Here is a 17,815-nt window from a genome sequence, read left to right on the forward strand (position 1 = left end):
TAACACGGCAGTAACATGGCTGGTTAAAAAACCCAGAAAAGTCATTGATCGCTATCTTCATCTTCCTTCTGCATTGAAACAACTGAAGTCGTCTTCTTCAGTGTCGGAGTTGGAACAGCCTCAGAAAGGCTCCATCACTCACCTTCTACGTCTCTTTTCCGTTGTTGCTCTCAATGACACTTCGGTGCAGCAGCTCTGTTTCCATCTTGGACAGCCAGATCGATTGCTTTTAACTTAAAAGCTGCATCATATGCATTTCTTTGTGTGTTTTCCACAATGAGGGTTTGTGCAAAATGATTTTTAAAAGTTAAGCTTAAAACTTCTCTTCGCATCACCTCTTCCACCTGTCTGTCTCGCGTTTGCGCTTCCTGCTAAAACACCCCCTGGAGGCTGTTAGCTGCTAAGAATCTATACATGAGCCGCATCGTTGTATAAGCCGCAGGGTTCAAAGCGTGAGAAAAATGTAGCTGGGTCAAATCACGCACCTATGGACTTGACTGAACTTTTTATATGAACTAAATTCAGTCCCTCGGAAGGTTCTCTAAGAATGAATACTAACACTAATTGTCATTGCTATAATTTGAAATCTCAATCATATATTTCTATTTTCAATATAGTTTTATGACCTTTTACACACCCTTTTATCATTATAAAAATCATTTTGTCTGAAAAATTGGTGTGAATTGCTTTTTTAAGCATTTTGATATCAGATGGTGCTGGTTATGTAGGGAATTTCATTTTTCTCAAACATGTTTTTTTTTTTTATCACTAATTAATCGAATGAGTTAAACCAATGGAAATTTCTGAAAGAAAGCATTTAATCCTCTGCTTAAGCATGGCTTCATTGGAATTTAAGATTATTTTGTCACTAATCTAAAAAAAAAAGATTTCTTTTTTTCCCCTACATAACCAAAAATAGGTCTCGACATGAAATCGCTAGCTTGTGAAGGTTTTTTTTTCAAGGTCAAGGTTACTTTATTAATACCCGTAGGTAGATTTGTTTTGCAGTCTAGGTGATTGCCTTGGCATTACAACAACACATACATTGAACATGCAAGACAGGCACTTGATCACGCTTACAGACAGGACAAAAAGACAGGACAAAAAGTGCTCAGTGTTCCACCATTCATCGGTATAGCAGCATGGATAAGTAAAAGAATAAAATAAATCGGATCAAATAAATAAAAACAAGATGCAATAAAAACCAGAAAGGGTAAAATAAAAACAATCTGGGATAAAAACCAGGATAAGAACATGGAATTAAAAAATTTAAAAAACTAAAAAATTTGAAGTCACAATAATAATAAATAGAGCAAAGAAATGGAATAAATAACTAAATAAGTTAGTAAAGTGCAATGTCACTATTTCTTATTGAGCTCAGTGACGGCGACAGGAACAAAGCTATTTTTATAACAGTGTCCTGCACCTTGGGACTAAGAACCTCCGTCCAGAGGAAAGGAGTTGAAATTCACCTCGTAAAGGATGGGAGTCATTGTTAAGAACTGATGAAGCCATCCTCTTTCACTTTCTATAGATTTAACTTTTCATATCAATAATTCTGATAGTCTGTTGTCTTCATATGGATTTGGTATACATGAATATTACATTCTCTGGAAAATATTCCTCTTAATTGAGATGAAAGGGTAGTTATCACAGGATATTGATGAGACTCAGCTTGAGCAGTCTGTCAGCTGGTATGAATGGAGCCACAGCTAAGTTACTCAAAACTGGAACAGTCTCAGAGCTTCTCTCAGCTTTAGCCACCAGCATCCCTTACTTCAAGACCCACAGCTTCATCAAAGAGAAGCAGTCCATCCAGGATCCTAGCTGCTGCACCATTCAGATTGACTTCAGTGAGAATGATGTATTATTCATGTGTCTATCTTAAGTACTTTTTGAATTCCAGTATAAAATGTAGTCGGGCACTCCCTACATAACCGCGTGATTTGACCCAGCTGCTTATAGTCCGGAAAATACGGTAGTTTTGAACATGTAGCTGCTTTTTGGACTTCAACCAGGTGTCAAAAACCAGCTGGACTGATTTAGAAAAAAAAGAGCCTCAAAACTAAATCTACTGGGCTGAAATTCAGTTCCTTGTTGTTCAGTGTGTTCCAGTTCACAGTTCATGTTCAACATCTTAAATCTCTTATTGATGTACATTGTGGGTGTTTTATTTAGTAAAAACCTGTCAAACTTCATTTCCTCTCTTTGTCTCTTTCTGTTATTCCACCTGTTTTGACCCTAAAACACACATTAAAGCAAAACCACTGAAGAAAAGGAACATAAGCACATACTCACAGCAGCACCTTTACCTGGAGTCATGTCTCAGGGGTTAAAGGGTTAACACTGACGTTTCTTTGAATATTATTCCTGTTTTAGTCTTTCCCTGATTGTTGTTTCTTGTGTGTTTTCTGTCTCAGACGTACCAGGTGGATCTGAAGCCCAGTGGCTCAGACATGGTGGTGACGAACGAGAACAAGAAGGAATACATCGAGTAAGAACCATTTCTGTCATGTCCTCTTTTGTGTTTTTTAGCAGTGATCATTTGTTTCAAAAACTACCGTGTGTTCCATATAAATGCCATGGATCTTGTCTCCAACAGCCTGGTCATCCAGTGGAGGTTTGTCAATCGGGTGCAGAAACAGATGAACGCTTTCCTGGAGGTATTTATGTGCACTTGCGCTGTTGCCACTTGGGGGCGATATAACAACAGGTTTCAGGTTGATGTAACACAAGTGTATTGAGTTAAATGTGTTAAACTTCAACCTACTTTCATACATTTTTGCAACTTCTGAATACTTTCGTGGCTCTCTACTTATGTTGCCAGTTTTAACTTTTTAATATAAGCTGTTTTAATTCCATTTTATTTCATTTTTCAGGGTTTCACTGAGCTTATTCTCATAGATCTGATCAAGATCTTTGATGAAAATGAGCTGGAGGTAGGAATTCCTCTATGTTTGTTGTATTATTTCTACTCTACAACAGCATGTTACACAGTGTTTATTGGATGCTTGCTGTCTTTGTGTCCGTGCAGCTACTCATGTGCGGTCTGGGTGACGTTGATGTCAACGACTGGAGGCAACACACTGTTTACAAGAACGGCTACTGTCCCAACCACCCTGTTATCCAGTGGTTCTGGAAGGTAAAAACACACTCCGCTGTGCTTCAAAAGCCACACCTTCACACAGTTTCTGCATAAATGCTCAATCTAAGTAAAAGCTACCATGTTCCCCACATGTGTCAGTTAATATTTTATGGGTTTAGTCTTTTTTCCGTGGCTCTGTGGTGCCTGTGACAGGTCTGCTGGCCTTGCTTTTGAAGATCAAAGTCTGTTTGGAAGAACAAGCTTGTTTGCTCTGATGAAAGAGCTGAAGTAGTGACTGCCCTGCTTATCATTTGTCATGACTTGCACTTTAACGCACACTCGGCCAGTAAACAATAAAAATACAAGCCAAAAATGTGTTGACGAAATGTGCTGTATACTGTATGTACTTGAATACAAAGAGACTGTCATAACATAATGTCATTATGTAGTTGAATGACTGACACACACATACAGTAGTTTTTCTGCTTTTTTTTTTACTCTTGCATAACTCAATTAGAGTTAGTTTTGTTTTTGTTTTTTTAATACTTAGTGTCTGTACTTCTTCATCAGGTTGTCCTGTTGATGGATGCTGAGAAGAGGATCAGACTCCTCCAGTTTGTTACAGGAACATCACGAGTGCCCATGAACGGCTTTGCCGAGCTTTACGGTACGTGACCTCACAAGACAATGTCAGTTCAGTTACTGCAGAGCTTGAACTTTATGCAACAGTGACATAAAAATAGTTTACACAGAAACTGAATCAACAGTGTCTGGGTTCCTAGAATTAACTGATTTCCCCTGTATAAATGTGGACAGGAGGTAGAAATGACACTTGGACGATTAATGGTACATTATTATCATTATTTATTGGATTTTTTTTTTATATAGCACTCATTTAGAAAGACAAATAGCAAAAAAAATGTGTTTTATTCTCACTTTTGTTCTTTTTTGCATGAATGCAAACACTCAGTGTAGAAATAATTAAAACTCATTGGGATCAGGTGCAATGTGACCAGATTCCATTTTCATTAATAAAACTTATTTTCAGAACAGAAAGTGCATACGAGCTGGAACAGTAGTGGATTGGTTTTGGAGAGAAAACATGAAAAGGTGTTTGCATTTTTCTTGCTCCGGGTGATCCTTTCGACATGTGGTTAAAGTGCTTTTTGCTGATCTTTGCTGAATAATTTTGTTTCATTGTGGTGCTTAAAGCTGCAGTGTTAGCATTATTGGACAAAATTCCATAATTATCTTTAAGCATATGTTCAACTGGTCAGTCACAACATGAGACTTCTGCATTAACTCTGTTCTCATATTTTCAGACTGCAGGAAATCTACCTTGTTGAACCTTAATTTTGTGTAACAAGGTGTTTCCAGACAGGGGGAGGGGTTAAATCCATGATTAACAGCTGTAATTACTGATCACTGATCAGACTTGGTCAAATGTGACATGCCACTACTGCTCTGCTCTGTGTTTGAAGCCTTCACTTTTACATAATATCATGAAATGACTTTAGGGTCATCTGTATTTATATTTATTCTGATTTGGACTGAGAGGAAAGGCTACAGGAGGAAACCGTATATTCTCAAATTCTGGCTTTTCTTCCCTTTGACCTCAGCTCTTTACCTTATGTTATACCTTGGAGGTGCTGTTAAATCATACAGTATTTTTTGGTGTGTCCTTGTGATAGTGAATCATAAATGGTGGATCCTCTGAAGTAGGAGGATTAGTTTACAGTCATTAATAACATCACTTGGAGCAAAACATTTGCAGAATTCAAACTCAGTCCAGATATTTCTTTCAAATAAAATCTTTCACATCAAGTTGTTTTTATGGGAGTTGTTTTTTGTTTTTTTTGTTTTTAAATAAAAAGTAGTGAATTTACACCTTCGGATCGATAAAATAAATCTTTGTCTGTATGTATCTGAAAATGACTTTTAGGTTGATATTGACTTGACTTGAAAACAATAGTACAGAGTGAATAGGGCGTTAGGGAAGGCAGCTGAGAGGATGTACAGCGAGGATCCACATCAGATGCTTCTGCTCAGTGTCTTAAAAGTGTGGGAGACTATCGTCACCAGTTTTTCATGAAATCTGTAAATCTGTAATCTCAGTCATAGTCTTAGTATCACAAATCCATAAGTCTTTCTGTGATTACTCACCTGAATCTCTTCCCTCAACACAATTTCAAAGTGCCATCCACCATAAACAAACCATTTGTTTACAAACAGAGCCAGGAGGTAACTTGGGCATCTTTGGAATTTTGTCGCGACGTGCATTGTGGGAAGCAGAGGTTCACGCAGCTGCTTGGAAACGGCAACAAACACGACGCGGAAACGGCTGGAGCTCCACTTCCCTTCAGCTGTTTCCACGTTTCAGCCGTTCCCATGTCGTATTTGTTGCAGCCATGTGATGTCATATGGTTGCACTGTCGCTACCAGGTGGCTGTGCGAACCTCCGCTTCCCACAATGTACATCGCAACAAAATTCCGAAGATGCCCAAGTTACCTACCAGCTCTGTTTGTAAACCACTGGTTTGTTTATGGTACACTTTGAAATTGTTCACAGTGAGGGAAGAGATTCAGGTGAGTAATCACAGACAGACTTACACATTCATGATACTGAGGATATGACTGGGGTTTGACAGACCTGATGAAAAACTGGTGACAAAAGTCTCCCGCAGCTTTAAACCTCTAAAGCACAGGTGTCAAACATACGGCCTGCAGGCCAAAACCGGCCCGTTAAAGTGTCCAGCGTGGCCCCTGGGAGGAATTTGTGAAATTAAAAAATTACACTGAAGATATTAACAATTAGTAGTTTCAAACTCATTTTAGTTCAGGTTTCATAGTCAGACCAGTATGATTTCAAGTGGATCAGAGGGTGAGGGTCATCAGGGGGTGAATGATTCGTAACCCCCCCCCCCCCCCCCCCCCCCCCCATCCCCTGGTCTACCTCCCTCCGTGCCGAGCATACCTCACACTGAGTACGCACAGACCATACAACCATCTCCTCTTTCCCTTTGCAAAGTCAAAGTGAAACTTAACACACGTTACTAATTCCTCTCCGTCTCCCACTGTTGTGAAGCTCATTTACCTTTTCCCTACCTCCTGAAAGTTTGCAAACTTTCATTTGAGGGGGCAGGACGTTTGTTTAAGGGGGCATTTCTCCCTCTTGCACCCTCCCCCAGAAGCGGCCCCAATACCAATATGTTCGGGACTGTAGCTAGTAAGTGTGGCGTTCCTGTTCTGAACTTCATTTCCCATCATGCAGCTTGGTACTGCGCTTCCATGATTGTAAGGCAGTTGTGTTCCAAAATGACTAATATCTCCAAAAATATTGGTCCTGTCAACTTTCTGAGAAATGTGGAGACGGGACCCTTCCGCAACTGTTTAGTTTTGTTTAGTTTATTTCGAATATGCAACAAAACAAAGTAATCCTACTTAGTCTTTACAAATGAAACAGATGATAAGAAAACAAAACAAAAACCTGTACTTATAGATGAAAACAAAGTATGACTTTATTTGCACATTCGAAAAGGAGTGGAAGGAAGTAGAACTTACTTAATCCCACCCCTTCTCCAACAAAACAGTCTATTGTTCAGCTTCCTGTAGGTACCAAATTGGCCCGTTAAAATCATCTCAGTTTGTCAGAATCAATCTGATACACACACACACACACACACACACAGATGCTCTGAGACCTTCCAGTATTATTGTATAGACTGTTCTTATCATATGTTATCTTACCGGTCCGGCCCACTTCAAATCATACTTGGAGGATGTGTGCCCCCCCCCCCCCCCCCCCAGCTCTAAAGTCCTTGGACTAATAGAGGAATTACCACTTGATCAGAGCAGTGTCATCCTCATTATTATCATTTTGTGTCCAGGTTCTAACGGCCCTCAGCTGTTCACAATCGAGCAGTGGGGAACACCAGACAAACTGCCAAGAGCTCACACATGGTATGTGGCTTCACACACACTCACACACACACACACACACTGGTAAAACAATATGACATAAGAGACCGAAGTGACCTTGTTCTTATCGAATATTTTTCTCTCAGTTTCAACCGCCTGGATCTGCCAACCTACGAATCCTTCGAAGACCTGAGAGAGAAGCTCCTAATGGCCGTAGAGAACGCGCAGGGCTTCGAGGGCGTCGACTAAAGAGACGATAAAAACAACAGAAAACAGCAGCCACAGACTGCGACTAAACAACCAACGATAACAAAAAAAAAAAAAAAACACCACAAAACAAAACGCCACAGGGATGTCCAACAACAACAACAGCTGCCGCCGTAGCAGCTCTGTGCGAGCATGTTGTACTGTAACGCCTGACTGAGCGCCGCCGACACGAGCACGGCGGTTCCACCGACTGTACAGCGACTTGTCGAGCCGATTCGCCGACGTCTTTCTATCTTTTCAGCGTGGGTAGGCGACTCCTTAAAGGTGCTGGGGCTGGGGGAAGAAAGGGAGAGTCAGTCGAACGCCGAGTCCGATCCACCCACAAGGCATGAGCGATAAATGACGAGCTGCCCCCCCCCCCCCCCCCCCCCCCCCCTTCCCCCGACTCCCTGTACGACTTTTCTGTCCCCTTTTCCCCCCCTGTCGTCCTGTGAAAATCTACAGTGCTGGAAAACACCAATGCATTTCAATAGCTCCTTTACACTATAGCACAGTATTCCAGTGCCCTTCAGTGAGAGGGTCTTAGCATGGCCTTAATCTGGCTCCTACATGCACTATTTCTGCAATGGCACTAATGATCACAACACTCCTAAAATCCTTAGACCAACACCAGATTACCTTAGGAATGCTAGCCAATCACCTTTCAGGAAATCGGCCACGCCCCTCCATAGAGCCTTGTCTACGTCAGATGTGTGATCAGATATCGCCGCTGCAGCCTTTTGTAGAATAACACCTTTGTTTTAACCACTCGGAGGGAGTCAAGAAAGGGGGATGAAAAAAAAGAATCCCCATGGAACAGGATTTTTTTTTTTTTTAATTTTTTATTAATCATTGGTATAATTCCTGCAGGAAAATACTCTCGACGTATTTGTACTGATGAACAATGTTGTTTACTATTTTGACAATTCTATATGAAATGGTGTGTGAAGTGTAAATCTGGCTAGTCTGGGAAAAGATGATTAATCCATATCATTTGTTATTACAGTGATAGCAAATGTGTTGAATAAAATGGTTTTTATCGTAGTGCTATGGAAGCAGCATGAAACTGTATCTTGTGTTTGCTTTGACTACATAGTAATTGGACGTGTAATCGGTCTCGAGGGCGGGATGGGTTCAACTAAAAACGGGGTAGTTTCTCTGAGACGTTTGCATCATGATTATATTAATATTCTCATGCCTGTTGCTGTTCATAATGCTGTAAATTGTTCTTGGGGGGAAAAAAAAACATGTTTTAAGTTCTTTCATGATATATAAATATATGTATGTATTACATTTAACAGAAGTATTACTGATCAACAACACTAAAATGAAGCTGTGTGTGCGCGGGTGTCTGAGAGAAAAGCTGTGATTGCCACTAAATATAAAACAGCACGTTTTCTTACAAAGAAAAAAAAGTTTCCTTTTTTTATTCTGTTTTATTTCTCTCTCTCCTTTTTCTAACACCATTGAACCTAAAGGGCACTTTATAGATCACTCTGAGGTCATGTCGCCTGTTGTATGTCTTTTGTCATTAACTTGAATGTGATTCTCTTTTTGTTTTTTGTTGTTTTTTTTCCATTTGAAGCACTTACCTGGTGCAATATAAATAGTCTGTAAATCTGGGCTGCTGCTAACATAGAGAAAGTTGACAGAAGTGAAGAAGAAACTTCACACCCTTTAGTATTCTCTGATTCTTTTGTACCTTCCTTCCTTCCTTCCTTTGACTTGTTTCCTTCCTGCTGTGATCCCACCACTCAAACTGACTCCGTAAAACATTAGTCCCTTTTTTTCAGAGGAGTTTCTTTTTGTATTGAACGACAGGAGATATCACTTTTGTCAAAACATTTCACCACTCTGCTACTCTTTGTGGTTCGTTTAATTTCAGTCAAATAAAAATGAAACTTCTCCATCTGTGTTTGTGCTGACGTCATTGAATGAAGTTGAACTGACGAGATTAGAGATCAGAGCTGAGGATCCATGACCAGATTCACTCCTGAGGGGTCTAAGCAAGACACTGAACCCAGATGGACGGACAGATAGATAGATAAATACTGCACAAAGGGAGAATTCCTTGGTGAGGATATGTACAGTCAGTCCAAAGCGACTTACAGGGGAAAAACCACAATACAAGAATAGATTAAAGACATAAAACAGCTGTACAATTAAAAACAGTGTCATACAGAAGAATAAAAAGCAAAATATAATGCATATTATTATGGACGGAGGCAGAAAAGCCAGGTGTAGATTACTGCACAAAGGGAGAATTAGATTTTCCTTGGTCAGGATATGTACAGTCAGTCCAGCTTGGATTTACAAGGCTGACAATTAATACTGAACAAACAAGAACTCAAACTATGAATTATGAAAGAGCTGCAGCATCTGAAACCGACCACAATGAACATTTGACAGATAAACAGAACCACAGTGCTTCAGTTTCACACTCACAGTTTGTCTGTTATGGATTGGGATTGTCTTTGTCAACTCACCATAGATTTTTTTATTAGTAAGTTTATAGATAGATAGACTTTATTGATCCCAAACTGAGAAATAACACTGCAGCAGCAGCAGCAGCATTGCACACAGTAAAAATAGAATATAAGAATAATAAGAAAAGCACTCGGAGAGTGCAGACCTCTGCCAAGACAGATCTGCCCCCCCCGATCACCACCAAAATTTTATCATTTCTTCCTTGTGCCAGTATCAACATTTCCTGAAAATTTCACCAAAATCTGTCCATAACTTTTTGAGTTATCTTGCTAACAAAACAAACAAACACACAAAGAAAAGTGATCACAATACCTCCTGGGGGAGGTAACAATAGAATACAAGCGCAAATACAGTATACATTATAAACTAGAAAAGCACTTGGAGAGCACAGACCTCCGCCAAGGCAGATCAGTCCCCCCCCCCCCCCCCGATCACCATCAAAATGTAATCATTTGTTCCTTGTGCCAGTATCAACACTTCCTGAAAATTTCATGAAAATCTGGCCATAACTTTTTGAGTTATCTTGCTAACAGACAAACAAACAAACAAACATGCATGCACACAAAGCAAAGCGATCACAATACCTCCTTGCGGAGGTAAAAACAAAACTGGTAGAAAATCTGGATGATCAAACAGTAAGGCGTAACAATTAACTGTAATGTGCAAAGTAAAATGAAACATTTCACTAATATGGACAGTAAAGAGCATAGCGGAAATATGTTTATGACCTTTAACATTTAACCCTTTAAAACCTGATGCGTCACCGCTGACACACCCTGTGCATATGCAGTTTAAATGGTTGTAACTCTTTCACTGTTTGTGCAATTGGAAAAATTCCAACCGTTTCTGAAACCTGAGACGTTACGCTTTGTCATCCTTATTTGGTCATTATGGTCATTTTACTCAAGTCTGTACTAGAAGATGGAGAAGTAGGTGTTTCAGCAGAATTAACACACAGTGAATTGTACATGACTGCTACATTTTGGAAGTTAAATACTCTAGAAAAATGGGCAAAATGACTCACAACATATTTTCTAACCTTTTTATAGTAAAAAAAAAAAAAAAAGTCCAGATGGACCATTTCAGGCTTAGGGTTTAAAGGGTTAAACATCAGGCAGAGATGAGTTTATTACCTCTGCCAAGGAGGTTCTGTGTTCGCCAGCTTTGGTTTGTTTGTTCATTTGCCTGTCCATGTTCAAAACAACTCCAAAAGTTAAGGAAGGATTTGGATGAAATTTTCAGGAAATGTTGATACTTGCACAAGGAACAAATGATTAAATTTTGATGGTGATGGGGGGGGGGGGGGGTCTGTGCTCTCCGAGTGCTTTTCTAGTCATATAATGAAATGACGTGGCAGAAAAGACTTCCTGTATGTGTCTGTTCAACTGCAGAACTATTTCCTTACAGGTTAAAGTGTGTGTAAATGTGAGACGTAAAGCTCTTTCAGTATAAGTAGAAAAACTTCATAAAAGTCCTTTTCACTGGATGCAAAGTTACACAGTAACAGGATGAACATTCACTACTAAAAAAACACGTTTATATATTTTAGTTTACAAATGCATGAAATCCAAATTTACACAATGACCCCAAAAAAGACTTTGTACCGGACCTGGGAATGGATGATAGAAATCCAACATTTTACAGTGTAAATATTGATTTCTATCTGCATTTTATTCTCACTGGCTGATAGACCATGGGTTGTAGTGAAGGCGTCATCGTTGTCTTCGTTAGCAATTTCTTCAAACCAAGGTTATTATCGTTAGCGAAAACTAACAAAATGACGAAAACTAGAATTGTAAAAACATTTTCGTTAACTGAAATAAATAAAAACTATAATTAAAAGAAAAAACGATAACTAACGGAAACTGTATTGTGTGTTTACAAAACTAACTAAAACGGATAAAAATTATGCATAAAATTCCCTTTGTTTTCGTCTGTCAGTGGTGGATTGATATGAAATCGATTTATTTCACTTGAGCAATTTTAGCTAGCGGCACCATACGACATTTCACGGTCCGTCACTTCTCGTCACTTGTGGTTTCCAGTCGTCTTCTGGTCCCCACTCTACCTGGAAACATGGAGACTAAAGCAGCAGAGTCCTGTCTGGGATTTATTTGAATACGACGGAGAAGAAGATAATAAGTAAAAAATAAGTAAAAAAAAAACAAACAAAAAAAAAAACTTGAATTAAGTAAAAAAAAAAAAAAAAAATCTTCAATTAAGTAAAAAAAAATATTGAATCAAGGGAAAAAACAATCTAGAATTAACAACTTAATTTTTTTTTCTTTGTTTCAGTGCAAAAAATAACATTAAATTAGGAAAATATTTACATTTACAAACTATCCTGGAACACTAAAATGTGAATAAACTGAACAAATATGAACAACCTGAAATGTCTAAAGAAAATTCAGCACACTTTCTCATAATGGGTTTTAAATACATGCCTTTGCTTCAAAAATTAAACGCATGGACATTTTTAGAACTCCATGAAAAACAGGTTAATTTAACACGTTTCAAACACATTGTTTCTTTTATACCTAAAAAGGAATAAAAACACTCAGGAAAAAAATCGTAACACAGGTGGTCATAATTCATGCATGAAAGGGTTAAATTAATTTTTCAAAATGTTTAGATTCAAACTCTGCTGAATATTTCACAAACATTCATTTAATTTAGGACTTGCATGTGTTCAATTTTAGATTTCCTAAAGCTCTTGGTTCCACTTCTTGTTTTGCTTAAATTTTCTGACATTTTCATCGTTTATTCTTTCATGCACAGATATCACATGCCTTTTTCTTGCCTTCATTTTGTTTGTGTCCTGATGCAGATAAGTTTAACCAGTGGACTTGTTCTGTTTTTCATCCCTCTGTTAAAGGAGGTTCATTTCCATTCATTTATATTCTAGCTCAGGGGTGTCAAACATGTGGCCCAGGGGCCAAATGTGGCCCGCCAAGGGGTCCAGTTCGGGATGTTTTTCCCAAGTCCAAAAATTCCAGTCTTGAATTGAATTAAGCAAAGAAATTTTTTTTATCTTGAATAAAGGAAAAAATTTTGAATTAAGCAAAAAAAAATAAAAATCTTCAATTAAGCCAAAAACAAAAATCTCAGATTTAGCAAAAAATCTTGAATTAAGCCAACAAAAATCTTCAATTAAGTAAAAAAAAAAAAAAATCTTGAATTAAGCCAAAAAAAAATCTTCAATTAAGTAAAAAAAATCTTGAATTAAGGCAAAAAAAAATCTCAAATTTAGCAAAAAATCTTGAATTAAGCCAACAAAATCTTCAATTAAGTAAAAAAAAAAAAATCTTGAATTAAGCCAAAAAAAATCTTAGATTAAGTAAAAAAAAATCTTGAATTAAGGCAAAAAAAATCTCAAATTTAGCAAAAAATCTTGAATTAAGCCAACAAAAATCTTCAATTAAGGAAAAAAAAAAAACTTGAATTAAGCAAAAGAAAAAAAAACAACAAAAAAAACAACTTCCAGTGAAACAAGTGAAAATTATCTTGTAAATTTTTATGAAATCAGATTTTCCAGCTCTATTGTTTATCAATCAGTTTTTATATCCCACTGAAAAGTTCCTCTTTAGGTGATTCTGTCTTATTTTAAGTGTGATGAGATATTCGGACTAGAAATGAGAAAAATACACTTGGTAAAATTTTGATTTTTGCAGTGGAAAGTATGTCAAAATATGAGAAAACATCAGATTATCAGCATTAAAAATGTCTTTATTTCATAGTTTTTCTCACAGTTTATCACTTTCTCATAATGGGTTTTAAATACATGCCTTTGCTTCAAAAATTAAACGCATGGACATTTTTAGAACTCCAAGAAAAACAGGTTAATTTAACACGTTTCAAACACATTGTTTCTTTTATACCTAAAAAGGAATAAAAACACTCAGGAAAAAAATCGTAACACAGGTGGTCATAATTCATGCATGAAAGGGTTAAATTAATTTTTCAAAATGTTTAGATTCAAACTCTGCTGAATATTTCACAAACATTCATTTAATTTAGGACTTGCATGTGTTCAATTTTAGATTTCCTAAAGCTCTTGGTTCCACTTCTTGTTTTGCTTAAATTTTCTGACATTTTCATCATTTATTCTTTCATGCACAGATATCACATGCCTTTTTCTTGCCTTCATTTTGTTTGTGTCCTGATGCAGATAAGTTTAACCAGTGGACTTGTTCTGTTTTTCATCCCTCTGTTAAAGGAGGCTCATTTCCATTCATTTATATTCTAGCTCAGGGGTGTCAAACATGTGGCCCAGGGGCCAAATGTGGCCCGCCAAGGGGTCCAGTGCGAGATGTTTTTCCCAAGTCCAAAAATTCCAGTCTTGAATTGAATTAAGCAAAGAAATTTTTTTTATCTTGAATAAAGGAAAAAATTTTGAATTCAGCAAAAAAAAAAAAATCTTCAATTAAGCCAAAAAAAAAAAAAAATCTCAAATTTAGCAAAAAATCTTGAATTAAGCCAACAAAAATCTTCAATTAAGTAAAAAAAAAAAATCTTGAATTAAGCCAAAAAAAATCTTCAATTAAGTGAAAAAAATCTTGAATTAAGGAAAAAAAATCTCAAATTTAGCAAAAAATCTTGAATTAAGCCAACAAAAATCTTCAAATAAGTAAAAAAAAAATCTTGAATTAAGCCAACAAAAATCTTCAAATAAGTAAAAAAAAATCTTGAATTAAGCCAAAAGAAATCTTCAATTAAGTTAAAAAAAAAAATCTTGAATTAAGGCAAAAAAATTCTCAAATTTAGCAAAAAAATCTTGAATTAAACCAACAAAAATCTTCAAATAAGTAAAAAAAAATCTTGAATTAAGGCAAAAAAAAATCTCAAATTTAGCAAAAATCTTGAATTAAGCCAACAAAATCTTCAAATAAGTAAAAAAAAAATCTTGAATTAAGCCAACAAAAATCTTCAATTAAGGAAAAAAAAAATCTTGAATTAAGCAAAAGAAAAAAAAACAACAAAAAAACAACTTCCAGTGAAACAAGTGAAAATTATCTTGTAAATTTTTATGAAATCAGATTTTCCAGCTCTATTGTTTATCAATCAGTTTTTATATCCCACTGAAAAGTTCCTCTTTAGGTGATTCTGTCTTATTTTAAGTGTGATGAGATATTCGGACTAGAAATGAGAAAAATACACTTGGTAAAATTTTGATTTTTGCAGTGGAAAGTATGTCAAAATATGAGAAAACATCAGATTATCAGCATTAAAAATGTCTTTATTTCATAGTTTTTCTCACAGTTTATCACTTTCTCATAATGGGTTTTAAATACATGCCTTTGCTTCAAAAATTAAACGCATGGACATTTTTAGAACTCCAAGAAAAACAGGTTAATTTAACACGTTTCAACACATTGTTTCTTTTATACCTAAAAAGGAATAAAAACACTCAGGAAAAAAATCGTAACACAGGTGGTCATAATTCATGCATGAAAGGGTTAAATTAATTTTTCAAAATGTTTAGATTCAAACTCTGCTGAATATTTCACAAACATTCATTTAATTTAGGACTTGCATGTGTTCAATTTTAGATTTCCTAAGCTCTTGGTTCCACTTCTTGTTTGCTTAAATTTTCTGACATTTTCATCATTTATTCTTTCATGCACAGATATCACGTGCCTTTTTCTTGCTTTCATTTTGTTTGTGTCCTGATGCAGATAAGTTTAACCAGTGGACTTGTTCTGTTTTTCATCCCTCTGTTAAAGGAGGCTCATTTCCATTCATTTATATTCGGGCTGGTTTTCTGGAATGTGTGTGTACGTGGTGTGGTGAAGGGACCTCAGTTCATTCACACGTGCAATCTGGGAGTTATCAGCTCCAAGGACAAGCAAATAAAAGCCACGCTACCAGTCCAGGGACATTTTATCAAGACCTCCTACCCTCAATCTGGTCTCAAATAAACCAGGAGCCAACTCTTCTGTGGTTTCACCTTTCAGACGGAACTGAACAATTACTGCATTCGCAATATCAGTTTGTGCAGTTACGTCATCACAGGAGGCTGTCATGTACAGGTCCAGGTTTAGGAGGATTTAAGGTGATCTGCAGCAGAAAGAAAAGAAATACTGTTATACATATATCAGCTTTGTCGACGATTTTTGATTTCTGATGCGGTTTAAAAACATGTTAAAAGAATCTTGTAAGTTTTCTTTTGTATTTTCTTTATGTTTTGTGTTCAACTTTATGTTAAGGCTGAAAACAATACATTTACATTACATAACTACAAAACTGTTAAAACTGTTCAAACTGTTCATGTTCTTCCAAACAGACACTATGTGCACCAAAGAATTAAAATAAAATAAAATAAAATAAAACAGAATTAAATAAATTAGAATAGAATAGAATAGAATACAATAAAATAGAATAGAATAAAATAGAATAGAATAAAATAAATGAAATGAAATTAAAATAGAATAGAATAAAATAAAATAAAATGGAATAGAACAGAATAAAACAAAACAAAATGAAATAAATTAGAATAGAATAGAATAGAATAGAATAGAACAGAATAAAACAAAATGAAATACATTAGAATAGAATACAATACAATACAATACAATACAATACAATAAATTAAATTAAAATAGAATAGAGTACAATACAATACAATACAACAAAATAGAATAGAATAAATTAAATTAGAATAGAATAGAATAGAATAGAATAGAATAGAATAGAATAGAATAGAATAGAATAGAATAAACAAAATAAAATAAAATAGAATGGAATATGAACAGAATAAAACAAAACAAAATGAAATGAATTAGAATAGAATAGAATAGAATAGAATAGAATGAATAGAATAGAATAGAATAGAATAGAATAGAATAGGCTTTATTGTCATTCCACTAGTCGTGCACCAGAATGCAGGTGGTCTGTACTAGTGACAGTGAACTTACATTTAACAACACCATAAGATACAGACATATAATAGAAAATACAGGATATAAAGTATAAAGAAGGACACATTGAACTAAAGGTTTGTTTTCACTTAATTTTACTTTATGTAGATTTTTGAATTCATTATATATATATATATATATATATATTATATATATATATATATATATATATATATATATATAGTGTGTGTGCGTGTGTGTGTATATATATATATATATATATATATATATATATATATACATACATACATACATACATATATACATATACATATATATACATACATACATACATACATATATATATATATATATATATATATATATATATATAATATATATATATATATATTATATACATATATATATATATATATATATATATATATATATATAGATATTATGTATATTATATATACACAAAATATTTTGCCAGATTAATGGAATACTGATCCCATTCACACCAAAAACAACCATTTTAACCCATAAAGACCCAAATATCCACCAGTGACCAAAACCATCTACTGATCTAAACTGTATAACACCTGTTGATCCACTAATCTTATCAATCCATGTCAATAATTGGTGTAAAATACAGTTATTCGTCTTTTCATGGTCATCAGATGTGACCCATTTGGATGTTCAGAAGGTCCGTAGTTACCGTGGAAACACTGTCATCTTCTACAACATTGATTCACCAGTAAAACCCATGGAGTTGGATCAATGACAGTGGATGGACACACTGGGTTTATGTTCAGTTAATGTGAGATTTGACTGAAAAAGTTCCTTTTTCCTCATGTTTTCTCTGTTTTTGGTATGATAAGACCTCAAATGTAATCTCAGCACGATGATTTAACTGAAAAAAAATGCAAAATGGAGACGATAATATTATGATAAATGGTAATAAATCACTTAAGAAAGGTTAAATATAGAGAAAAATGTATTTGGGAACTGACACAAAAGTAGCGCTGGGTGTTTATGAGTTAAATCACAAATACCCACCTGGGTTCTTCAACTGTCACTGAGAAACAAACAACTGTTAACCCTTTAACTGCCAGCTCAACCATATGGTTGAGTTACTCATCAGGTTCCTTATCAGGTTCCTCTTAGTCTGGTAGTTAAAGGGTTAAAATAAAGGAGGAGATACTGATTCAACAACATC

The 17,815-nt window shown here is 35.6% G+C and overlaps 1 protein-coding gene across 4 annotated transcripts in view; it reads left to right on the plus strand.

Annotated features, from left to right (window-relative positions):
* LOC115429720 (E3 ubiquitin-protein ligase NEDD4-like) overlaps positions 1 to 9,156 on the plus strand; it is a 66,688-nt gene extending 57,532 nt beyond the window's left edge. For all 4 annotated transcript variants that reach the window (XM_030149411.1, XM_030149413.1, XM_030149409.1 and 1 more), the window contains 7 exons: positions 2,421 to 2,494; positions 2,603 to 2,663; positions 2,880 to 2,939; positions 3,035 to 3,142; positions 3,656 to 3,752; positions 6,973 to 7,045; positions 7,150 to 9,156. In XM_030149411.1, the coding sequence (XP_030005271.1) occupies positions 2,421 to 2,494; positions 2,603 to 2,663; positions 2,880 to 2,939; positions 3,035 to 3,142; positions 3,656 to 3,752; positions 6,973 to 7,045; positions 7,150 to 7,252 (576 nt within the window). In that variant the 3' untranslated portion in view covers positions 7,253 to 9,156. The remainder of the gene's footprint in view (positions 1 to 2,420; positions 2,495 to 2,602; positions 2,664 to 2,879; positions 2,940 to 3,034; positions 3,143 to 3,655; positions 3,753 to 6,972; positions 7,046 to 7,149) is intronic.
* Positions 9,157 to 17,815: the final 8,659 nt, after the last annotated feature.

The sequence above is a fragment of the Sphaeramia orbicularis genome, chromosome 12 (genome assembly GCF_902148855.1).
Source record: "Sphaeramia orbicularis chromosome 12, fSphaOr1.1, whole genome shotgun sequence".
NCBI classification, from domain to species: Eukaryota; Metazoa; Chordata; class Actinopteri; order Kurtiformes; family Apogonidae; genus Sphaeramia; species Sphaeramia orbicularis.